The sequence below is a fragment of the Olea europaea genome, chromosome 11 (assembly GCF_002742605.1).
Source record: "Olea europaea var. sylvestris chromosome 11, O_europaea_v1, whole genome shotgun sequence".
In the NCBI taxonomy this organism is placed as follows: Eukaryota; Viridiplantae; Streptophyta; class Magnoliopsida; order Lamiales; family Oleaceae; genus Olea; species Olea europaea.
In genome coordinates this window covers 5,896,826-5,916,668 of record NC_036247.1, presented here as the reverse complement: position 1 = coordinate 5,916,668, position 19,843 = coordinate 5,896,826, and the positions used below count along the sequence as shown (strand labels likewise).

At 36.4% G+C, this 19,843-nt stretch overlaps 2 protein-coding genes across 2 annotated transcripts in view; both read right to left on the bottom strand.

Annotated features, from left to right (window-relative positions):
• The window catches only part of LOC111403125 (protein SHOOT GRAVITROPISM 6), a 54,911-nt gene that overhangs the window by 25,916 nt on the left and 9,152 nt on the right, over nt 1-19,843 (bottom strand). The window contains exons 12-30 of the mRNA XM_023031517.1: nt 14,473-14,562; nt 13,571-13,648; nt 13,296-13,363; nt 13,119-13,218; nt 12,844-13,020; nt 12,339-12,428; nt 12,141-12,239; nt 11,973-12,047; nt 9,827-9,886; nt 9,150-9,239; nt 8,675-8,796; nt 6,929-7,058; nt 6,713-6,792; nt 5,995-6,130; nt 5,559-5,640; nt 4,801-4,946; nt 4,383-4,463; nt 4,208-4,308; nt 3,489-3,625 (exon numbers count right to left, since the gene is read on the bottom strand). Coding sequence (XP_022887285.1) covers nt 3,489-3,625; nt 4,208-4,308; nt 4,383-4,463; nt 4,801-4,946; nt 5,559-5,640; nt 5,995-6,130; nt 6,713-6,792; nt 6,929-7,058; nt 8,675-8,796; nt 9,150-9,239; nt 9,827-9,886; nt 11,973-12,047; nt 12,141-12,239; nt 12,339-12,428; nt 12,844-13,020; nt 13,119-13,218; nt 13,296-13,363; nt 13,571-13,648; nt 14,473-14,562 — 1,942 coding nt within the window. The remainder of the gene's footprint in view (nt 1-3,488; nt 3,626-4,207; nt 4,309-4,382; nt 4,464-4,800; nt 4,947-5,558; nt 5,641-5,994; nt 6,131-6,712; nt 6,793-6,928; nt 7,059-8,674; nt 8,797-9,149; nt 9,240-9,826; nt 9,887-11,972; nt 12,048-12,140; nt 12,240-12,338; nt 12,429-12,843; nt 13,021-13,118; nt 13,219-13,295; nt 13,364-13,570; nt 13,649-14,472; nt 14,563-19,843) is intronic.
• LOC111403126 (protein SHOOT GRAVITROPISM 6-like) lies at nt 51-3,597 on the bottom strand. Its single transcript, XM_023031518.1, has 11 exons — nt 3,387-3,597; nt 3,197-3,306; nt 2,733-2,861; nt 2,500-2,574; nt 2,271-2,404; nt 2,072-2,144; nt 1,796-1,927; nt 777-958; nt 577-699; nt 416-476; nt 51-337 (listed from the first exon to the last, which is right to left on the bottom strand). Exons 1-11 carry the CDS (start codon nt 3,505-3,507, stop codon nt 149-151), a joined length of 1,329 nt encoding a protein of 442 aa, XP_022887286.1. The 5' UTR covers nt 3,508-3,597; the 3' UTR covers nt 51-148.

Sequence of the window (19,843 nt, the reverse complement as noted above, 5' to 3'; positions counted from 1 at the left end):
AGGACCCCCCCCCCCCCCGCGCGCGCGCGCGAGCGCGCAGTGCCAAAGTATTCCCCATTACTTTAAAGCACCTACACAGCTTCATTCCTGAACGTACCCCGGGGTTATAAATGAGCTCAAAGTGTTAGATTAATAAATTACTCAGTTTTCATAGCATTGGTGACTTCGCAAGAGTGGGCTTTGGCATATTACCAATATAGTTTAACAACGCAGATAACCTAAGTTTGACTAGAATAGGTACCTCTTTTGGTCGTTTAATGGAAATGCAGCCCGCCAGGTCCCCAATCACACCAATCCACTTCTCGTCATCATTATTTTCTCCATCTCTAGCCAGAATCTGCAATACAATATGTACAATGTAAAATTCAAAAACCAAACAATTCACTGCTGCAAAAGTACTATTAGGCTTATGTACCTTTCCCATCTCTAAATCACCCACACATTCGCAAAAGGCGGTAAATGCAACCAGTAGCACACTGAAATCAAGTGTAGAGAATGTAAAGAATATAGCACAAACACTGAAAAAGTATTTTCAATTGCCTGGCATGTGTCAATGTTTGTGAATTGGTAAGATACCGCAGAGGTTCCTGTTGGCCAGAATTAGCTAAACCATGACTACTTCCCAAGTGAAGCACAAGTGTTGCGAGGACAGAAGCATAACTTTGTTCTACTGCTTTTTTTCCAACTTTACCACCACCTCTGCAATTAACAAGGATAAAAATGTTGATTGCTGTAGAATAAACATGACAAACTATATAATGTCATTAAAAAGAGACCTGAAGAATGCAGTGAGAGCTATAACAGCTGCCTGGCAAACATCATCTTTTACGTGACTTTCAACATAATTGCTGTTATTTTCTCCTTTTCCAGATTCACGTCTAAGGGTAGGTGTCCGATTCAGAACAGAAGTTACATGCTCCAGGAATGAATATGAAAGAACTGCATGCTGGGAGAATGCCTATTTATCCCCAAAAGAAAAGGAAAATGAAAAAAAATATATAAATATATCATCAGCGTCTCAGGACCAAAACAATAAAAACTGAAATAAATAGAAAAAAAAATGATATGGTATATAATGTGCAACATTGGGCAGGGGCAGAGAAACATTGCGCACGGGGCAGTTGATTGATGGCAATACCAGCCTCCCCTAATTCTTGCAGGTGGTTCTGCAGAAATTTTTTTTACTGAACTAAGCCCGTCTGGCCCCCATTAAATTAAATTTCATTTTTCTCCTTCTTCTTATCAATCACAAATTCTTCAATAAAATAATATTACACGTAAATCTAAAAACTTTTGCTTCTTTTTCAACCACACATTTTTCAAAAAATTACTATTCCCCTCATTAAAATGTGGAATAATGAAACCCAAATAGGGGCTAAGAAAGTTATTAGACCAATCATTCATGGTCAGACAGATGATTACTGATTTGTCACAAAAATATGTATTTGAAGTTAGTTGTCAAAGTATCAGCTAATCACGATGTCTCTTGTAAGCAACAGTGGAAGAGAAAGGTTAGTTCTTTATGTAAAATTTAGAGACCTTTGGGGGAGCATTTGACAATGGGGTTTAAGATATAATCAATGTACTTTTTGAAGGGTAATTCCAGTATTAGACATTTTTTTTCTGATAAAAGCAATAAAAACTGTTGAAGGGGGAATCTACTGTGCAAAGTAATAGTGAGGGAGGACCCACTATCTTGCACCTTGCAAACACGCCAAACAGTAATTAAAAAAATGTCAAGCAAAGATGTAAGAACCCACTTAAAGACACTAAATGACCAAGAAATGAGACTCACATAGAAGGCTTCCTGTATTGGCCAGCCACCACGTAGTCTGGATACATCTTTGGTGGCTATATCTCTTCCAGCAGCAGCTAATACTTCATTGAAAACAATTATTGAGCTGGTGTTCTCAGCCAGAGAGCAGATCTTCTGGAATTAAAGAAACCACTGACAGCAATGAAACTGAATGCTTTGAATCATTGTTATTGAGCTAAGATCAACAATAAAAAGGGCACGTGGTAGTACTAATAACTGGCTTCACTGGATAATTAATACAGATGGAAAGGATACAGCACTAAGAGTTTCCTGACGCAAGTACTTCTCAGTCACATGAACTGCAGCAGAAAGCAAAGATTGTGTCGTCCTGTTGGCATATACATATGCACCATATTTAAAACAAATTCAAATTTATTATCTCCTGGAGGAAAATAAACGAGAAACAAACCAATCCTCCCAACTTTACAAATATCAAATAATTCTTGGACACCACCTTGAAATATCAGACTCGTTCAGCTCCTTCCCCCTATCCGTAACAAACTCAATCACAGCCTGAATTGCTCCTTCTGCAGATTGTTTGATTCTGTCGCATATAGCTCCTGAGCAAACATGTAGAGCAGCAACAAGCTGTACAATTGATTGGCAACAGCATGAGGTCTTGTCTAAAGTTTTCAACTATCCCTGTCCATGGAAACTTTTCATAGGTACAGATAGATCCATACCTCATCCTTAGTAAATAATGTACAAACAGATGAAACAACCCTGTTGAATACTTCTGACGGATCAATTGAGGCATCCTACAAACACAATAACAAGTGGGATGCAAAATAAAATATTCAAATAATAGGAAAAGAAATGTATGACTACAAAAACAACCTATGCTTTCCTTCTCCCTTACTTCAAGCTAAAATTATAAACAAAAAATTATAAACGAGAGAATTATGAATAGGCTTACACTTTTTAAGATAGCAATGACATCCTCAAGGGAGGACAAAGCACTATAACACAATTCTATATCAAGTCCAACAATAGTGTTTACAGGCCTTGGTAGTGATAGAGATATGCTGAAAAAAAGATCAAGAATCTGCAAGGTCAGAAAAGCAAGATTAAGAAAGAGAGACATGAGAGGGAAATAAATAAGGATATGCAAGGAAAAAAGAGCATTTTGTCAGAGATTTTTTTATTCTTTAGTTTTTGGTTGAGGGTAATAAGAGGAAGAAAAGATCTTGAGAAAAAACACATCAATCAAGAAATCATGATGATGGAGATGATAATCAAATAGTATATCATCTATATGCTAAACCATTTGACAAGTTAGAGATCAATAAAAAAAAATATCCCAGAAAAATATATTTGTAAATCTTTTGTTTTAACCCATAAACCTAGTGGACAATGCTAGTCATTCATCCAAGTACAGACCTGAGCAGAGACTTTTCTAACTTCTGGATTTGTGTCAGCACAGCGTGGAAGGTATACCATAATCCTCTCACCTAAACACAAAGCATCGCGACTTGGTGATAGAAATGCAGCTGACAAACAGGCAAGGCATGAGGTTAAGAAAGAAATCAAAGGCAGAAAGGCTATCTTAGACAGAGCTAGAGAGACTGACTTGGTAAATTTGAAATATTGCGATTCAGAGCACCGTGAAATTGCTTGCTGTGTGTGCAACTTCCCTGGCAACCAAGTGCACAGAATCCACTGACACAAATTCTACGAAACTTGAGAAGCATCTCATGAGCTGCAAGACAACCTCTTTTCCTCTGATATTCAACTGATGAGGAAACATATAAATCGATCTGTCTCAAGATATTTAGTAACTGTTCTGTGCGACTTCGTCCATCCTCTCCACTGATTAAAATAACTAGTCAAAAGAGTCATATTGATGTCCTAGAACATGCTTACATCCATAATCAAGAAATATCTTCGAGCTATAAATTCAATTCCATTAACTTCAAAATGTTGTCTTCAAAAATTTGTATGCTGCCTATAAAATGCAACTTGTCTTACAACTTATGCATATGCAAAATGTGTTGCGCACAGAATAGAGTATGTTGCTGGTCAATCTAATTATCATCTCCCAAAATAATCTGATAACCATTGGTATTTCTTTCTGTTGCTAACTGGATAAAAGTTGGTTTAAAGTAGCCATTTTTTGGGGATTAGTGCAGGTTACTTTAAGGACATTTCGCAGATTTCAGATATTGCCAGACGCTATCTTTTGACCATTCCTTGCTTGCAGGTGAAATGTATGAAACTCTATTCATGATTCTAGCCATCTGCCGACAAATTGGTAAATTAAGCATAAAAGTTAACTTTTTTGAAAAAGAACAGCAATGTAATCAGGCATAAATGAATGTTGTGTGGTAAATTTAGACAGGACACCATCTACCAGAAAGTTATGCGAGATATCTTTGCAAAAAAGAAAAGTACCTCATAACCAGAATTGCACATAACAGAGCAATTAGATTGTCAATAAGTCGATTGACAACCTCAGGAGGATCATTTGGTAGACCAAAGAAACCTAATGTGGCCTGTCAAAATGAAAAATATGTGAAAAATTAAGCATATAATGTTTGCAGTAATGAATAATGGCACTAAGTTGCACCTTCAGAACCAGATTTCTTGTTTCATTTGTCAGTTTTGGCTCCACAGAAACTAAAGTAGTGCAAGCTCTTAAAGCAATAGACTGCACGTGAACATCCAAAATTAGAAAAACTGAAGGGAAAATACTTTATCTAAAGTTTGCGCAGTTTAAAGAGGAAACACATTTATTTTTTAATATTACTCTTCGATGCCCACTCACATGCTGGGTGGATCCATTTTTTATCAAAGGCCTCACACATGCACTATATTTATAAATGGGTGATGGCTACACTTGAACCCAGGTCTTTAGCATGCTTTGCTACCATATTTTACCACCACAGAAGCTTAAGTTGTTAGGGAAGGGACATTAATTTATTTTAGTGTTCAACATAGAAGATGCAGCAGAAACTAATAATTCACAATTCAAGGGAACCATAAACCTGAGTGTGCAGGAGCTCAAGATTAGATTCAGAAAATGCATCTTCATCATCTCGACCCATTAATGTCAATATGTAGTCCAGTAATTGATCTCTCCTTTTCAATGGGAACGATATACCACTTTCTGCAGCACCAATGACAGACTGACCTGAAATGGTAATAATTTATCACTTCCAGACCCTACATGATTAGCTGAAAGTAAGGACAGCTATGGAGAGTCACTATTATACGGTCTGTATTTGGGAGGACATGCACCATTGTTTATGCTATTGTGGCAGCTAAATTTTACCCATAATAAGTGGTATACATACAGAAGTGAGAATGCCTGTCTACAATTGGACTATGATTCTCTTGCTGCGTGTTTTTTGTTTTCTTATTTTTCGAAGAGTATAGAAGCTATTCTCCTAACAATCAACACAGAACGGTCGGCATCTGAAATAGGGCTATGCGCTTTTTGCCCTTTTTCTTTTCTTTCTTATTGTTTCTAAAGGTGTACATAGAAATTCATCCTATGAAGAAACTCCAAAAAAGACAACCAACATTTTGGGAAGACCAATAGATTTTAAGTAGAATTATGAAATGTTTTATACCCATAAACTCCTTTTTACCAAAAGTCTCATGATACATAGTCCACATGGCATGTTCAGCATAGACGTTGAACCAATATTCTAAATTATATAAAACAGAATTCATTGTAGTGCAGCAGCTACCAATAACAAGGAGAAACAGTGCCAAATGATATTTGAAGGACTAGACAAACCTAATAAATCGATGGCAGTGATAACTGCCCGCTTCGCTGTAGGGTGGCGTACATGAAGAAGACGAGAAAGCATATTAGTGCCCTGCAAATAAGAGGGGTAGTACCCAGTCAAAATGAAAGCATATCAATAGAATCAACATTCATCAGGTTGAAGTACACTCTTAAAGTTCACAAATGGTATACTTTCAAGGTACATTCAACTGCCAGAAGAAGGTGCATCCACTCTCAGGAAAGTGAAAAAAAAATAATAATAAAAATAAAAAAATTCCTTTATGAGTTTGACAAATGTGTAATATTTGGAAGCATAAGTAAATGTTAGACTACTTCACAGGGGAAAGTGAAAGAAAATGGAGATTGATGAAACAGTTCATATCATATATGGAATGTGGACAAGTACAATAAATCCACAAGAGACTCAAAGAGCATGAAGCTATACCACGAGTGCATCTATTCGCGCTTCAATAACTGTTGATGGAGCATATTTTGCAGCATAACCATACATAAGAGCTAAAGCAGCATGGATATCGTCCGATTCTTCCATTTTGGTTCTATCCGAGAAAAAAGACAGTATTCTGCAATAGAAAGAGTTCACATTATTTAAAATAAAATACAGAGAAAGCATGACCCATGTATTTAAATGTATGTGATACCGAGATTTTTCGGTTAAATAAGCTGGTGATTATGAACTCAGTACAACATAAAACATTTCATATCGCGCAAAAAAATAATAATAATAATAAATAAATAAATAGAGAAAAAAGAAACCTGAAGTGCGATGATTCATTTTATACTACCAAGAGTGTTATATATCTCAAATAGAACTAAAAACTAAATATAGAGTGCTTAAAGCCTTAAACTACAGATCCATCTCTTCTAACATGTTGCAACCTAAATTTTTCTAATGCATCAAAAGTGGACTCGTACAACCTCAATGGCAAGGATCCAACCATAATCTCTGAATAATATATTCATCGCTTACCTGTAATCTTGTCTCCAGCAATAAAAAGATGTAATGGCAGAAATTTAACATCGACAATGGATTTATCACTTACATGTATGCAGAAAGTATAGCAGGGGCAATTTAAATCACCTAGAATTCGATAATAGGATGCGAAAGACGAAATAAAAAACTAGCCTGTAAGCCTTGAATGTACCTTTGGAAGATACTATGACCAACATTATCAAGAATATGTTTTAGCTTATCCAAGACAGTGTCCAAGTGGGATGCAGCAACCTGGAAGTCGGTAGAGAAGCAACTTATAAGTACCATTTAACTCTAGAAGAGTCAGCTTAAAAAATCGCAAGTCTTGTTCCCTCCACTTGGGAGTAATTAAGTTAAAAAGTTTGACAATCTAAGTTGAAGTAGTTACCAATCCCATTGCTTTTGCCAAACCAAGCCTATTAACTGGAAAGTCAATGTCAGCTTTCCTGTACATTAAGTCAATCTTAGCACGAACATAACTTCTGTCATGCACTTTCTGTAGCAAAATACCAAGACACCTGCTCCAAAAAGAGTAGTAATTGATTATTTAAGCACCAAACCATCTAACAATTTATTACTGCACAAGTGTGAACAAAAAAGCAAGATATTGGGAACTGGTACTGATGATATAGCATGTACAGAAGGATTAGTGAATAAAAGTACTTGGCTTGCCATCGCATTTCATGTATTATCACGGCACCAGACACATGATACTGATACATGAAAAACATACACAGGAATAATATAAAGCACTAGATTGTGTACTTTAGTCAGATAAAGAAGCAATAGAATATTTATGAGCCTCAAACAACGTAGGACTAACTTCAAATTCAAGACTCTAAAATCATAAAAGGATTGTAATCTTAAAATAACATTACTGGTACAAGGTTTAGCTTCAATACAACAAAAGTTGATTCTATGTGACCTATGATATTCTCCCCCCTTCCTATTTGATGTGTTGGTTTGACTTGGCATGATTATTTTAGTAGGAGTTGCAACATACTGTATTTTTTGCATTTATTATAATCGTATCCTTTGTAAGATGTTGTGCCTGGTGCTAACAATCCCCATATCATAAGCAGTAAAAAGTAGATCTTTCTGCCTCCCAAATCATGGGTATCATGATGCCTTATCTATCCAAGGTATGATGCCTATCAAATGGTATGAGCGATCATATCTTTTTAGTTATGAAAGTACGATAAATAGAAAAGTGGAATATTTACTTTGGGACAATTTCTTTCTGTCAAAAACAAACAAGTTACACATAAAGTAAACAACAAGAGAGAGAAAACAGACTAGAAATCTAAGTAAAAAAAATGTCTTAACACGGAAAGGTGTGGCATAAAAAAATTTCAGATGGGGACAAGAAAAAGGTATTGTAATTTGCAATAGGCACATCTGTTGTAAAAATAAATGCAGACTCCAGAAGTATGATGAAAACAAGCAACTTTTAGTTAAAAGATTTCCATCACAATTCTAAAGCTTCAAAAATTAATAAACAAAAATGAATACCAGCAAAAGGGTTGGAACCAATTAGCAAGAAAGAGAATTTTTATGTGTCAGTAGCTTAATTGTGTTTTATTATCTCTTTCCGTAGCAAAGCTCGCCACTGGTAAAAATCCAAACAGACTAATGCACAGTTCGTGTAGCCCTACATTTCTGAGCAGGAAATATGAGGATTTTTTACATATGAGGGTTAACATTGTTTTATTTAACAAGATTAGCAGTCCACCAGCTGCTCAATTTAACAGCACATAATCACCTTTTTGGATTGCACCTAGAAAGAGAATCTAACATTTTGGAGCGAAAAAAATCGTGGTAAAGAAATAATAAAAGATTTAGTCCACAGAATATACAAATTAAATATAAATCTACAAGGGGCCATTGGACTTTGATCCTAAGGCAATAAATCATATAGCATAGATTCCAGTTCACATCCTAGCATCACAAAAATCGTTTATTTACATGATTAAGAAATTCAAAAATGTTGTAAAACTAAGAAAAACAAAAAAGAAGCAATGTTAATGCCACTAACAGCATTGCTCATCCTCAAAACAGAGAGTTACAAATTAGAAATATACTGAGACTTTGGGTCCCAATTTTGAACACAAGGTATAAAGAAAGATACAATTACCGGTGAAGCAATGCAGAGTGCTCATCGTCAGATGCATAGAGTTCATATTGTTCAGCAAAAGAATTTCCCAGAGAGAACACCCAATCATCATCTTGAATCACATCCAAAGATTCTGCCAGAAACTGTCACCCACAAATAAAAATATATGAGTGGCAAATGTTGAGAGGGAAACTTGGAGTCCCTTTCCATCATTAAACCTGAGATCATCGAAGCATCTAAAGTAAAAATCCTTCCTTGTTTTGTGACTTCAACAGAATGAAAGCCTATGAATAGTGCTAATTGACAAACTTGATCACTCCAGAAATTTTCTGAAGCGCTTAATTATTGACAAAATCGAGCTTGATGCTTAGAAGATATGAGATTTAAGGTGTACTATGCATAATCCAGTTCTGACAAGGTAATTTATTTGCCCAAGCTCTGCATCTATAAGGAAGATATTTTACTAGTGGCTTAATCAAGAAATGGTAGAGCTTACATTAATAATCATATCATCCCAGGTCTCCTGATAAGATGGATCTTGCTTAAGATCTTCCGGATCACTCACATATGCTTTCATTTTTGGAATCTAGAGCTTGCAGAACAAGAAAATCAGTTAGACCAAGAAATAATAAAGCCTTAACTAAAAGAACATATAGCAAAATCATCCGTGTAAAAGTTTTAAGAGGTTTGGCCATTATATAACATCAGAACATGAGCAAAATGCCAATCCTAATAACTTCTGAAGTGATTGAATGGCCAGAACTTTAGCTGTTTCCCCAATTTTTACCACTGGACTAATTAGTCATAGAAAAATATCAAAAGAGGTGTTTCACATTAAAAGGCAAAAGGAGTTCCACTAGTACTTGAAGAGTCCAACTCTTTCATAATCTAGGCATTTTGCAGTTGGTACTTGAAGTTCATCTGTGGTGCTATGGGTTCAGGGTTCTGCCATATGTCCCTTCCCCTCCCTTTCCTAATTCTATATCTCCAATCTTACTTTATCAAGAAAGACAAACCTAATCTTGAAGTAAATTCATGACTTCAAAGATGCTAATCTATTTAGTGTTATGATCTTCTACACTTTGATATAGGGAAAGAAAAATTATTAACACAAGCATAATCAACTATTAAAAGTAAACACTAAAACATCACCTCAGAGTTTAATGAGCTTACCTCATCTTGCCAAAATAAGGTAATATTCTTGTGAAAGAGAGGTGATAAATAAAACAAGACCTGCAAAAAAGAAAGTGAAAACGATCATTTGTCTTTCAAATCAGAAAAATAATTTAGAAGTCTTATTAATAATTGATCTGCAGCTCAGCTTACAGAAGAAATTGCCATTAGAAATGAACTATTGTTTTATGTAAATACTGATGCTCGGTAGGTTGTAGACTTAAAGGTCACAAATAGAAATCTGAGCGTCAGAAATACATTCCAGGTATACTACATTAGTTTAAAAGCAAACTAAAAACGCAGTAGGAAGGGAAACCTGTATATAGTCTGTCACGCAGTATGTAAAGCTACAATTTTTCATAAGCTAATTGGCCCATATAGAATCATATACTTTCAGGCAACCAATTGAGTAGGCCACAATGTAAATAATAGTAGGAAGTAAATCTCTGGGTAGCTCATTCAATCCTGAACCCAAATGAAGATAGACTCTCACCAATTCAATAACTTTCTTCTTTCACAAACAATACTTCCCTCACTACTATGAATGCCGGTGCAACCCATATATCTATGTAGCTTTGGAAAACCAAAATTTGGTTAGAAGCCAGACATGGTTCAGTTCAGTTACATTGCTAAGATAATCAGCAAATGGTATAACAGTTGGATTCCATGTAGGCACCTTATCTCCCATACCTGGCCCCTCAGAAAAGGACCTATCAATTAGGCATTTTGGAGTCCTCGACCAAAGTATCTTGGAAATTAAGAAAAAGCACCAAAGAGTGAAGGTTGGCCATGATAAACTTTGTTCAAGCCTTCTGTTCATTCTCATCATTGCATGAATAACTCCTAACAATCCTAATTTCTTCATTTTGCAAGGTTGCCCACTATTTAATTGAAATTTGCATTTATATATTTATGTTTAGAATTTTCATCTCACCATCCAAGTACAGACTCAAAAGTGAGAAGTATTCCCAAGTATAGTATTTTAAGTGTGATTCACTCTTCTTTTTCATGCCATTGATACCACCACATGAACCTACAAGCGAACAATCTAGCAGCATTTATAATAATTAGACTCAATTTTAGATTCTAAACAGTTCATAATCAATAAAACCAGATTTTGAACTTCTAGTGAGAAATTACAAGATGTGAGGAAATACAATACAGCAACCTACTGTATCTGTAGGCTGATTTTCTGAAGCCTACTTATTGGCAAACCAAATGTTGTAGTTAGTGATGCAAATTCAAAATACTCCTCATAAGACAAGTTAATAATGTACTCTTCTTCTCCATCCTCTCTTCACCTGACTTTTGTTCTTCCAGAATCTAGATCTGCAGACTCTTTTTTCCAATTGATTGTCCCCTTCGTTCAATCTTTTCCCATTCAGAAATCTTTGAGTCCTTGCTAAGAAACATGTATTTTACACCTTTCCTCATTTATGAGCTGTATAATCTTGTTTAATTTTATTTCTCCTATACTTTCTTTAATATACCATCATAGACACAGCGAATGAGCATCAAAAAGTTACTTTAACTTTATCCATCATTTATCCAACCAAATGTTCAAGTTCATATCTAGAGCTTAAAAAACTGAGTACTTAAGGTAGACGGATTCAACGTAGTTAGAAAGCATTCGATTTGCTTTGACATCCAACTAATATAGGAAAAAATTATGGATCAAATCCTCATAAGCTCCTCACCACTCTCTTGCATATACAGGACAATGCGAACTTAAAAATTTTGGTTTGTTAAGCAAATCTACTCAAAAATGAAAATTGTTTATACTCTTAAAAAAAATATTTATCAAGCGAAATGCTAATCATGTGTTATCACTAATGTGTTAACGATTCCTCTACAGTTGGATAATGTACGTGTAAACCATTCCTCTACAGTTGACTTATGTACTATACCCTAGATATCATGATGGAAACAGATCCTTCAATCTAAAGTGAAGTGTCCAAAGCTCTTTCAACGCTTATACTACAGACCTCAGCTTGCTTGTCTGCAATTACTCCTTGAACTTAAGACTAATTATCAAACATTTGATTCCCAAACAAAGATGATGAATTGAGTAATATTATACAATTAAATTTACTAGTTAGTAAAAATGTAATTTTTGTGCAACAAAGCAAAGATAAAAAAGAATTACAGCTAGAATCTGAGTAGCCAACTGCTCCCTCGCCAGAGGATTGTGTAGAAGCACCACAAGACGGGCAAAAAGTTCCTGAAGTCCATAACCACAAAAGGCTGTTTCACATTTTTATCGCAAAGAAGACAAGATGCTTCACATGGGTACCCAAAAGATGGGAAACCAAACCTCTGGTTTTGGAATATCAGCACGAGCTTTACAGTCTGAAAGCAGTGTATTAATCTGCAAAGATCTATGTCTGCACAATTCAGAGATGCATCTGCAAACCTGTTAAAAATAGTTGGCTAGCGGGGGGACTTTTACGAAAAAGACAGACACAGAATAGTTAACTGGAAATTAACCCATACAATTAACAGTGAACCATACCTCCCTTTCAGGAATGGTAACAGTTATTAAAAGAAGACCCTTTTCACAAATTACTTGTAAATCTGATGGACATATTGTTCCAATCTTTGTCTGCAAATGAGATATGGAAAGAAATTATTTTACAAGGAACATAATTCACACAATCATTATATGCAAGGGATAACACTGATGTCCTACGGTAAAGTTATACTGAAATTAACACAGTACCTTGGCATTCTATTTAGATTGATGGAGATTGCACTTTAGAAGCATAGTAAAATTTTAGTTATACTGAAATTAACACAGTACTTTGCCATTCTAAATGAAAAGGTGAATTTGAATCTTTTTTATTTTCTCTTTTTCAGTTTCTTTTTCCAACAGAAGGCAAGGGAGAGAAAAATGATAATACATGTAGCACTTTTGGGTCTGTTTATCAAAAATGAAGTTGATTAACCACATAAAGTAAGGCATATATGCAGACTGCAGTCAGACAGAATATCTTATGCATTTTGAGCACAGAACAAACCTCCACTTTCTTGTAAGAATAAGGATGGTAAGAGCTGGTTGACCCAAAATAGTCCTTGGAACCTTCAACAACATCCCTCTTCAGATCCGACAGTGCACAGTGACGTACTAAATATTCCACAAATAATTCTCCTGGTGGACCAACCAAGTAACAGTGGGAAGCCATAACGACGATTAACTACAACCACGATGACGGACCATAAAAAATCAAAAGAATTTTTTATTAATTCTGAAAAGAAAAGGCAAAGAGTGTGTTTTTTTCTCATATCAAGCTACCTCTGCAAGTGCCTTGCGAACCGCCAAATTGCGTTCATCTAATAACATCTTCACAGCTTCAATTAACATGGGCCTTTTACTGTGCCAAGCTTCAGACAATCTTCAGAATGGATGGATGCGTTAGGCAGGCAGTGAAAGAATGAGATTAAGATTCAAAACTTAGGAATGAAAAGGAACCTCGGCAAAAGATGTTTTAAGACAGACAGTGCACCAAAAGTGAGTGGGTCTTCTTTCAACCTGCATTTCTATCAGGAGCAACGGACAAATTACAAACGATTCAAAAGTTATTGTTCTCACACAAATTAGCTAAGATATTGACACTCATTCAGTTATAATTCTCTTCCTCTGCAAGAGGGCAGGAGTGCAGTGCATAACTTATGTTTTTGAATAGGTAATTAAGGCTAGTGACATTAGAACTTGCACCAACTAAACTTGCCAGCAGCACTACTTACATTGAGAAGGAACGCAAATAAATCCTCAGGGTACACTAAACCCACTGTCAGAAAACAATGCTGAACTTCGTTATAGGTCTGTAATTCACAACAAGTACATAAATTCGTAATTGATTGATAAAATGAAAGAATGTGCAGATACAGAAGAACCACCATGTGCAGAACATAAAAATGAATAAATAAATTAGACCTTGTTTGACCCCCATTCTTGTCAAAAATGCATTTTTGAATAATGTATTGATGGGAAATGCGTAGTTAAAAAATAAAAATAAAAAGCCTTGAATTTGCGTGTAATATTATTTTATTGAAAAATGTGTGGTTAAAGCAGGGTCAAATCACTGTTGAAGAATGCATTTTGTTGGAAAAAAATGGGGCTCAAACAAGGGCTAAGAGAAGACAACAAACTGAGCAATAGATTAATAATTGAAACAAAAGCAGTATTATTTTGAGGCAAAAATATAAACTAACTTCAGAAAATACAGAAAACAGAGATTTCCCCTAAAAGCTCCTATTACTCAAGGAAGGAACCAGAAAAGGTGAGGAACAGGATAAGGTGATGAAAATAAGAACATGCACATATGATGAAGAGATTCCTTATCACTCACGAGATTATGGATGACTCCGTCTATATTACTTTAGGACAATAAAATTTGTCAAAAGGAAAGCCATAAAGAAGTTTATACTGTCATTCGTCAACTGGAAGGGGAAAAAAAGACAGAAATAGTAAGCAGAAATAAAAACATTTTCCAGAGTGAAAAGCAACCTAATGGGGAGAAAAATTCTAAAGCTTCAGAAATCAAAATAAATATTTTATATCATGGCCTCAGAAGAAAGAATAATGTGCTCAGCATACACTTAAGAAATGAATGAAATGACAGTTTAAATGCATAAACAAACACCACCTTCAGTCCCACTGAGAAATGTGAATGCTCTTTGCTTTCATTAGGGATGTAAATAACTGGAAGAAGTGTTGATAATATGACAGTGAGATCCTGCAAGTTCCAAACTCAAAGGAGCTATAAATTTATAAAATAAGAAAAAAAAATCATAAGCAAACCACAATTAGAAAGAAATGAACGTGAAGCCTTATTCGTAATATGCATATGCTTCGACATATCTACTTAAATTATCAATTTAATATCGCAGAAGATGTTCAACAAACAAGTATCATAATAAATATTTTTTTTTTTTTACAGGTAAACAAATATTTTATTAATCACGTATAATATACAGACAGTGTATTATCAATTAATACAAGAAAGAAACAACTTAAAATTAGGCAACCCGTCTATACGAGTAGAAGTCACAACATTAAACTAAGTATATAATGTCATATAAAACAATTTTTTAATTTGTTCAGTTGTCTGTGTATGATTACCAAAACAGCGGCTATTTCTATCCCTCCACACATACGAGACGATGCATCCTGGAGTAAGATTCCAAACAAGTGTGCTATCCTTATTACAAAATTTTCTCCTCCATGCTTTCAGTACATCCTCCATACGTCACGGAAATGCCCAATTCATGTGTTTAAGAAGCCAGAATATCGTCCCACAGGGAACGAGCACCTTTACAATGAAGAAGCAAGTGGTTGATCGTCTCCCCATTCTTCCCACACATATAGCACAATTCCGTAACATAAAAATCCTTATTTGGAGGTTATCCACTGTTAACACTTGTCTCTCACAACCGTCCATAGTAGAAATGCCACCAGAGGAGGTAGTTTACATTTCCATACCATCTTCCAAGGGAATGAGCTCTCCACAGACTCCAATAAGGATCTAAAATAAGTGCCAACTGAGAAGGTACCATCTCGTGTTAACCTCCACCTTCTACAATCAGTCTCTCCTACCTTGATGTGCACTTCATACAATAAGGTCAACAGCAGCGCATAATCATCCAACTCTCAATCCTGTAAACTCCTCCCAAAAACAATGTTCCAACTCAGATTTCCATTATGTATATGTAAGACTTCATTCATCATAGCAGATGGACTCAAAGCAACACGATATTGAGAAGGAAATTCCACTCTTAATGTTCGATATCCACACCAGCAATCTTTCCAAAATCTGATAATATTGCCATTCCCCACCACATACGTCAATCTATTTCGAAAGTCTCCACCCTCGTCGGATGTACCTCCATAAGCTCACCCCATAAAAATCACGATCTACGACTGAACACCATTCCCCTCCATAACACCATATTTCGCCTCTATAATTCCTCTTCAAAGGCTCTCCCTCTCCACGCCAAATCGCCATAACCACTTACCCAGCAAAGCTTTATTAAGCAGTACGAGTCTCGTCAGTTCGAGACCTTTCGTCGTTAGGGGAGAACAAATGCACTCCAATTAACCAAGTGAAGTTTCCTCTCCTCCCCATAAAAACTCCCGTTGAATCCTCTTTAATCTTTTTGCCACTGAGATGGGAATTGGAAAGGATGACAAGAAATAAGTAGGGAGATTCGATAGGTTGGACTTATTGAGGGTAAGAAGTCCTCCCTTTGAGAGGTACATATGCTTCCAACCCGCTAACCTTCTCTCCACCCTCTCCACAATGTTGTTCCAAATGTTTATACTCTTAAAACGTGCTCTTAAGGAGAGCTCAAGGTATGACATGGGCAGCTACGCAACCTTACAACCCAATATGGCCGTCAACTCCTCCACGTTGTCGACATCTCCCACTGTGATATCCTCAAATTTCCCAAATTTATCTTCAAGCCAAATACAGCTTCAAAGCTTAGAAGCAGATGACGTAAGTTCCTGAATTGCTCAGCATCTGCATCACATAAGATCAATGTGTCGTCTGCAAATAACAAATGAGATATCCGCAATTAGCCAACCATAAAGCCCCTCAACAAACCCTCCTCCACAACCTTCTCAAACATCCTACTGAAAGCCTCCATAACGATAACAAACAGCAATGGAAACAAAGGATCCCCTTGCCTCAAACCCCTGCTGCTCCAAAATAACCCTCGGGAGTGTCGTTCATCAAAACTGAAAAGGAGACCGTAGAGATACAAAACTAAATCCATCGGCACCATTTATCCCCGAAGCTATATCGCCTGAGCATATACAAAAGGAATCCACAGTTCACGTGATCGTATGCTTTCTGAACATCAAGCTTACATAACATCCCTGGAATCCTTGTTCACAATCTCGAGTCAATACATTCGTTTGCTATAAGTACGAAATCCAATATATGTCGCCCTTTGACAAACACATTTTGAAATTTAGAAACCACTTTCCCTAATACCTCCTTTAACCTATTTGCCAGAACCTTTGCAATAATCTTGTACACCAACTTACTAAGCTGTTTGGACGAAAGTCTTTAATATCCGACACTCCAGATTTTTTCTAAATCAACACAATAAATGTAGCATTAGAATTTCCCAAGAACCTGCCCCACTGAAAGAAATAAGTAAATACCTCCATAGTGTCCGGCCGCACCACTTCCCAACAAGCCTTATAAAATGAAAAGGAGAATCCGTCTTGTGCTAGTGCCTTATCGTCATTCTTGCTGAACACTACCTCCTGAATTTCATCCTCCCCAAATGGTCTCTCTAACTAGCTAACATCCTCCTCAGTGATAGTAGAAAAATCTAACCCCTCCAACTCAAGCCTCCAGTCAAACTACTCCCTATAAAGATTTTGATAGAAACTCATCATTTGAGTCTCAATGTCCTGTGGGTCCTCATAAGTAACTCCATCAACCTCCAACATAGTGATAGAATTGATACGCTTGTTGGAATTAGCGACCTTATGGAAAAATTGGGTACATTTGTCCCCCTCTTTCAACCATTTGACCATAGATTTCTGAAGCCAAGCTATTTCTTCCATCTTCACCAACCTCTCCAACTCTACCCTTAAATTTCCACGTCTCTCTCTCTCATCCCCTACCAATCATTGACTCTCCTCTCTCCTAACCAGCTCTTCTATATCTAAAATGCATTGATTTTTGCTCCAATTAACATCCCCCCACCTCCTCCTCGTTCCACTTCTTTATATTTCTCTTCAAGGCTTTCAATTTTTGGTCCAGAAACAGCTGGGAGACCCTTTGAAATCATAAGATGTCCACCAATCTCGCACACGCTCCCTAAAGCCTTCAACTTTTAACCACGTATTCTCAAACCTAAAAGGCCTTCTTCCACTACACCTCACATTCCCGAACAACAAAATAGGAAAATGATCAGAATACACTCTCCCTAATCTTCTTTGAGTGACCTTCGGGTATTTCTCCTCCCACTCCTCACTAATCAAAAATCGATCTATTCAAGATAGAGCGGGTTGATCCCGATTAGAAGACCAAGTATAGTCTCTTCCAATTAAAGGCACGTCCACCAACATATTTTCCCTTTTTTTTTTATGACAACATATTTTCCCCGATAAAATCTGAGAGCTCCTCCATTGCCCCTGTTAATCTCCCATCGCTAGACCTCTTAGCAGGGAACCAAATCACATTAAAATCTTCCGCAATGCACGTTGGAATGTTCCACCAAGCCATCATCCCAGCCAACTCCTCCCACAATATACCTCTACTCTCATCAACATTATGCCCACAAATTCCTATAAACATCCAACGAAATCCATTCCCAATATTTCTAAACAAAAGCGATAAAGAAAATAGCCCTTCACTGACTTCTTCCATATCAAAAACTCTCGTGTCCCACATGATTAGCACACCTCTTGAAGCCCATAATGACCCCACATGTTGATACCCGACATGTTGTCTCCCTATAAACTGCTCACCATAGCCCTTAAGACGGACTCCAACTAAGTTTCTTGTAAGCAAACAAGGTCAACCCTCCATCCTCTTAGAAGATTTCGAACACATAACATTTTCCTCGCTTCATTAAGCCCCCTCACGTTCCAGCTAATTATTTTTGGGGTCATTTTAATGCTCTGTCTTTCCTCCCAAGCATTTCTTTCTTTGATTCGACACCCTTGACGTCATAATTTATCATAATAAATATAAGACAACGAGACCTTGTTTGAGCCCCATTTTATCAAAAACTCATTTTTTCAACACTCATTTTCAATCACACATTCTCCAATAAAATAATTTTACACCTAAGCCGAAAACCTTTTTTATTTTTGAACCACACATTCTCCAAAAAATGCTATTCAAAAATACAGTTTTTCCCCAAAATGGGGCTCAAACGGGAGCTATTTATGAGAAGCTTCAAAAAATGAAAACTTCAAACATAATGTCCGATATGAATACCAAGTTTCAACGGAATAAAGTCAAAAAATAATTCATAGTTCTCAAATTGAGCTTTTGAGCTCTTTAGATATGATCAAACAAGTACACCCTTTATCTCATATTGATATCATTGTTACCCGGACACAATGCAACCCTCCACTCTACTCTACTCTACCCAGTCAAGTGAAAAAGGTCGTAGAATAATGAAAAAGTAGCCAGATCTTCACACCAAAAAAAAGCAAGAGATACAGATTGCCAAAACACCAATCCTCCCTCCAATCACTACAACCTCATAAAATCAGCACAGTATCACCACCCTCACCATAACAATATACACCAGGCCCACCAAGCCAACCTAAAAAATAATCAAGGAAAAACATGAGGATTGGAAGTGGAGCACATTCAACACGAGCTACACTTCCGCAGCACAAATACTACAGCTGACCACCACAGCAATCCAAAATCCAACATAGCAAGTATTACCTATACAAAATTTCCCCATCACTATCAAGAAACTTCAACAGTGACACATTTTATGTCACCACCCTTGTCTTCAAACCCAAAATTTCACTTTCAAAGGACACCAAGTATACCATACCACAACCACCCGCCTGATGTAGGAAGTGTGTAATTCAAAAATTAGGAAGAGAGAGAGGGAAAAAGAGTCCCTGCAACCTATGTATACCCACTACATTGGTATAACTATGCCTTACCTTTAGTTACCTTTATCATTTGGTTTTCAAGACATTTTTAGGATTTCTTAGTTTCTTTCCGGTTATTACTTATCTTCCTATTTGGTCGTATTTCTTAGTGAAAAAGTTCACAGTTAGCGGTATCTATGAACAACAGGTCCCAGTAATTCGAAATTTTGGGAGTATTAAACACCAGTATACAGTCAGGCTTGGCTTCTCTTTTCCATAAAAAATACAAGGGTTCATTGAAATTAGGACATCTTCATAGTTTTTCCCACATATTTCTTAGTAAATAAAGGGCTTCAAGGTGGATTAAAGTGACTTTACTCCTCCAACATTTCCAACTGCATCAGTCACCTCCCTAGCTTTGCGATAAAACC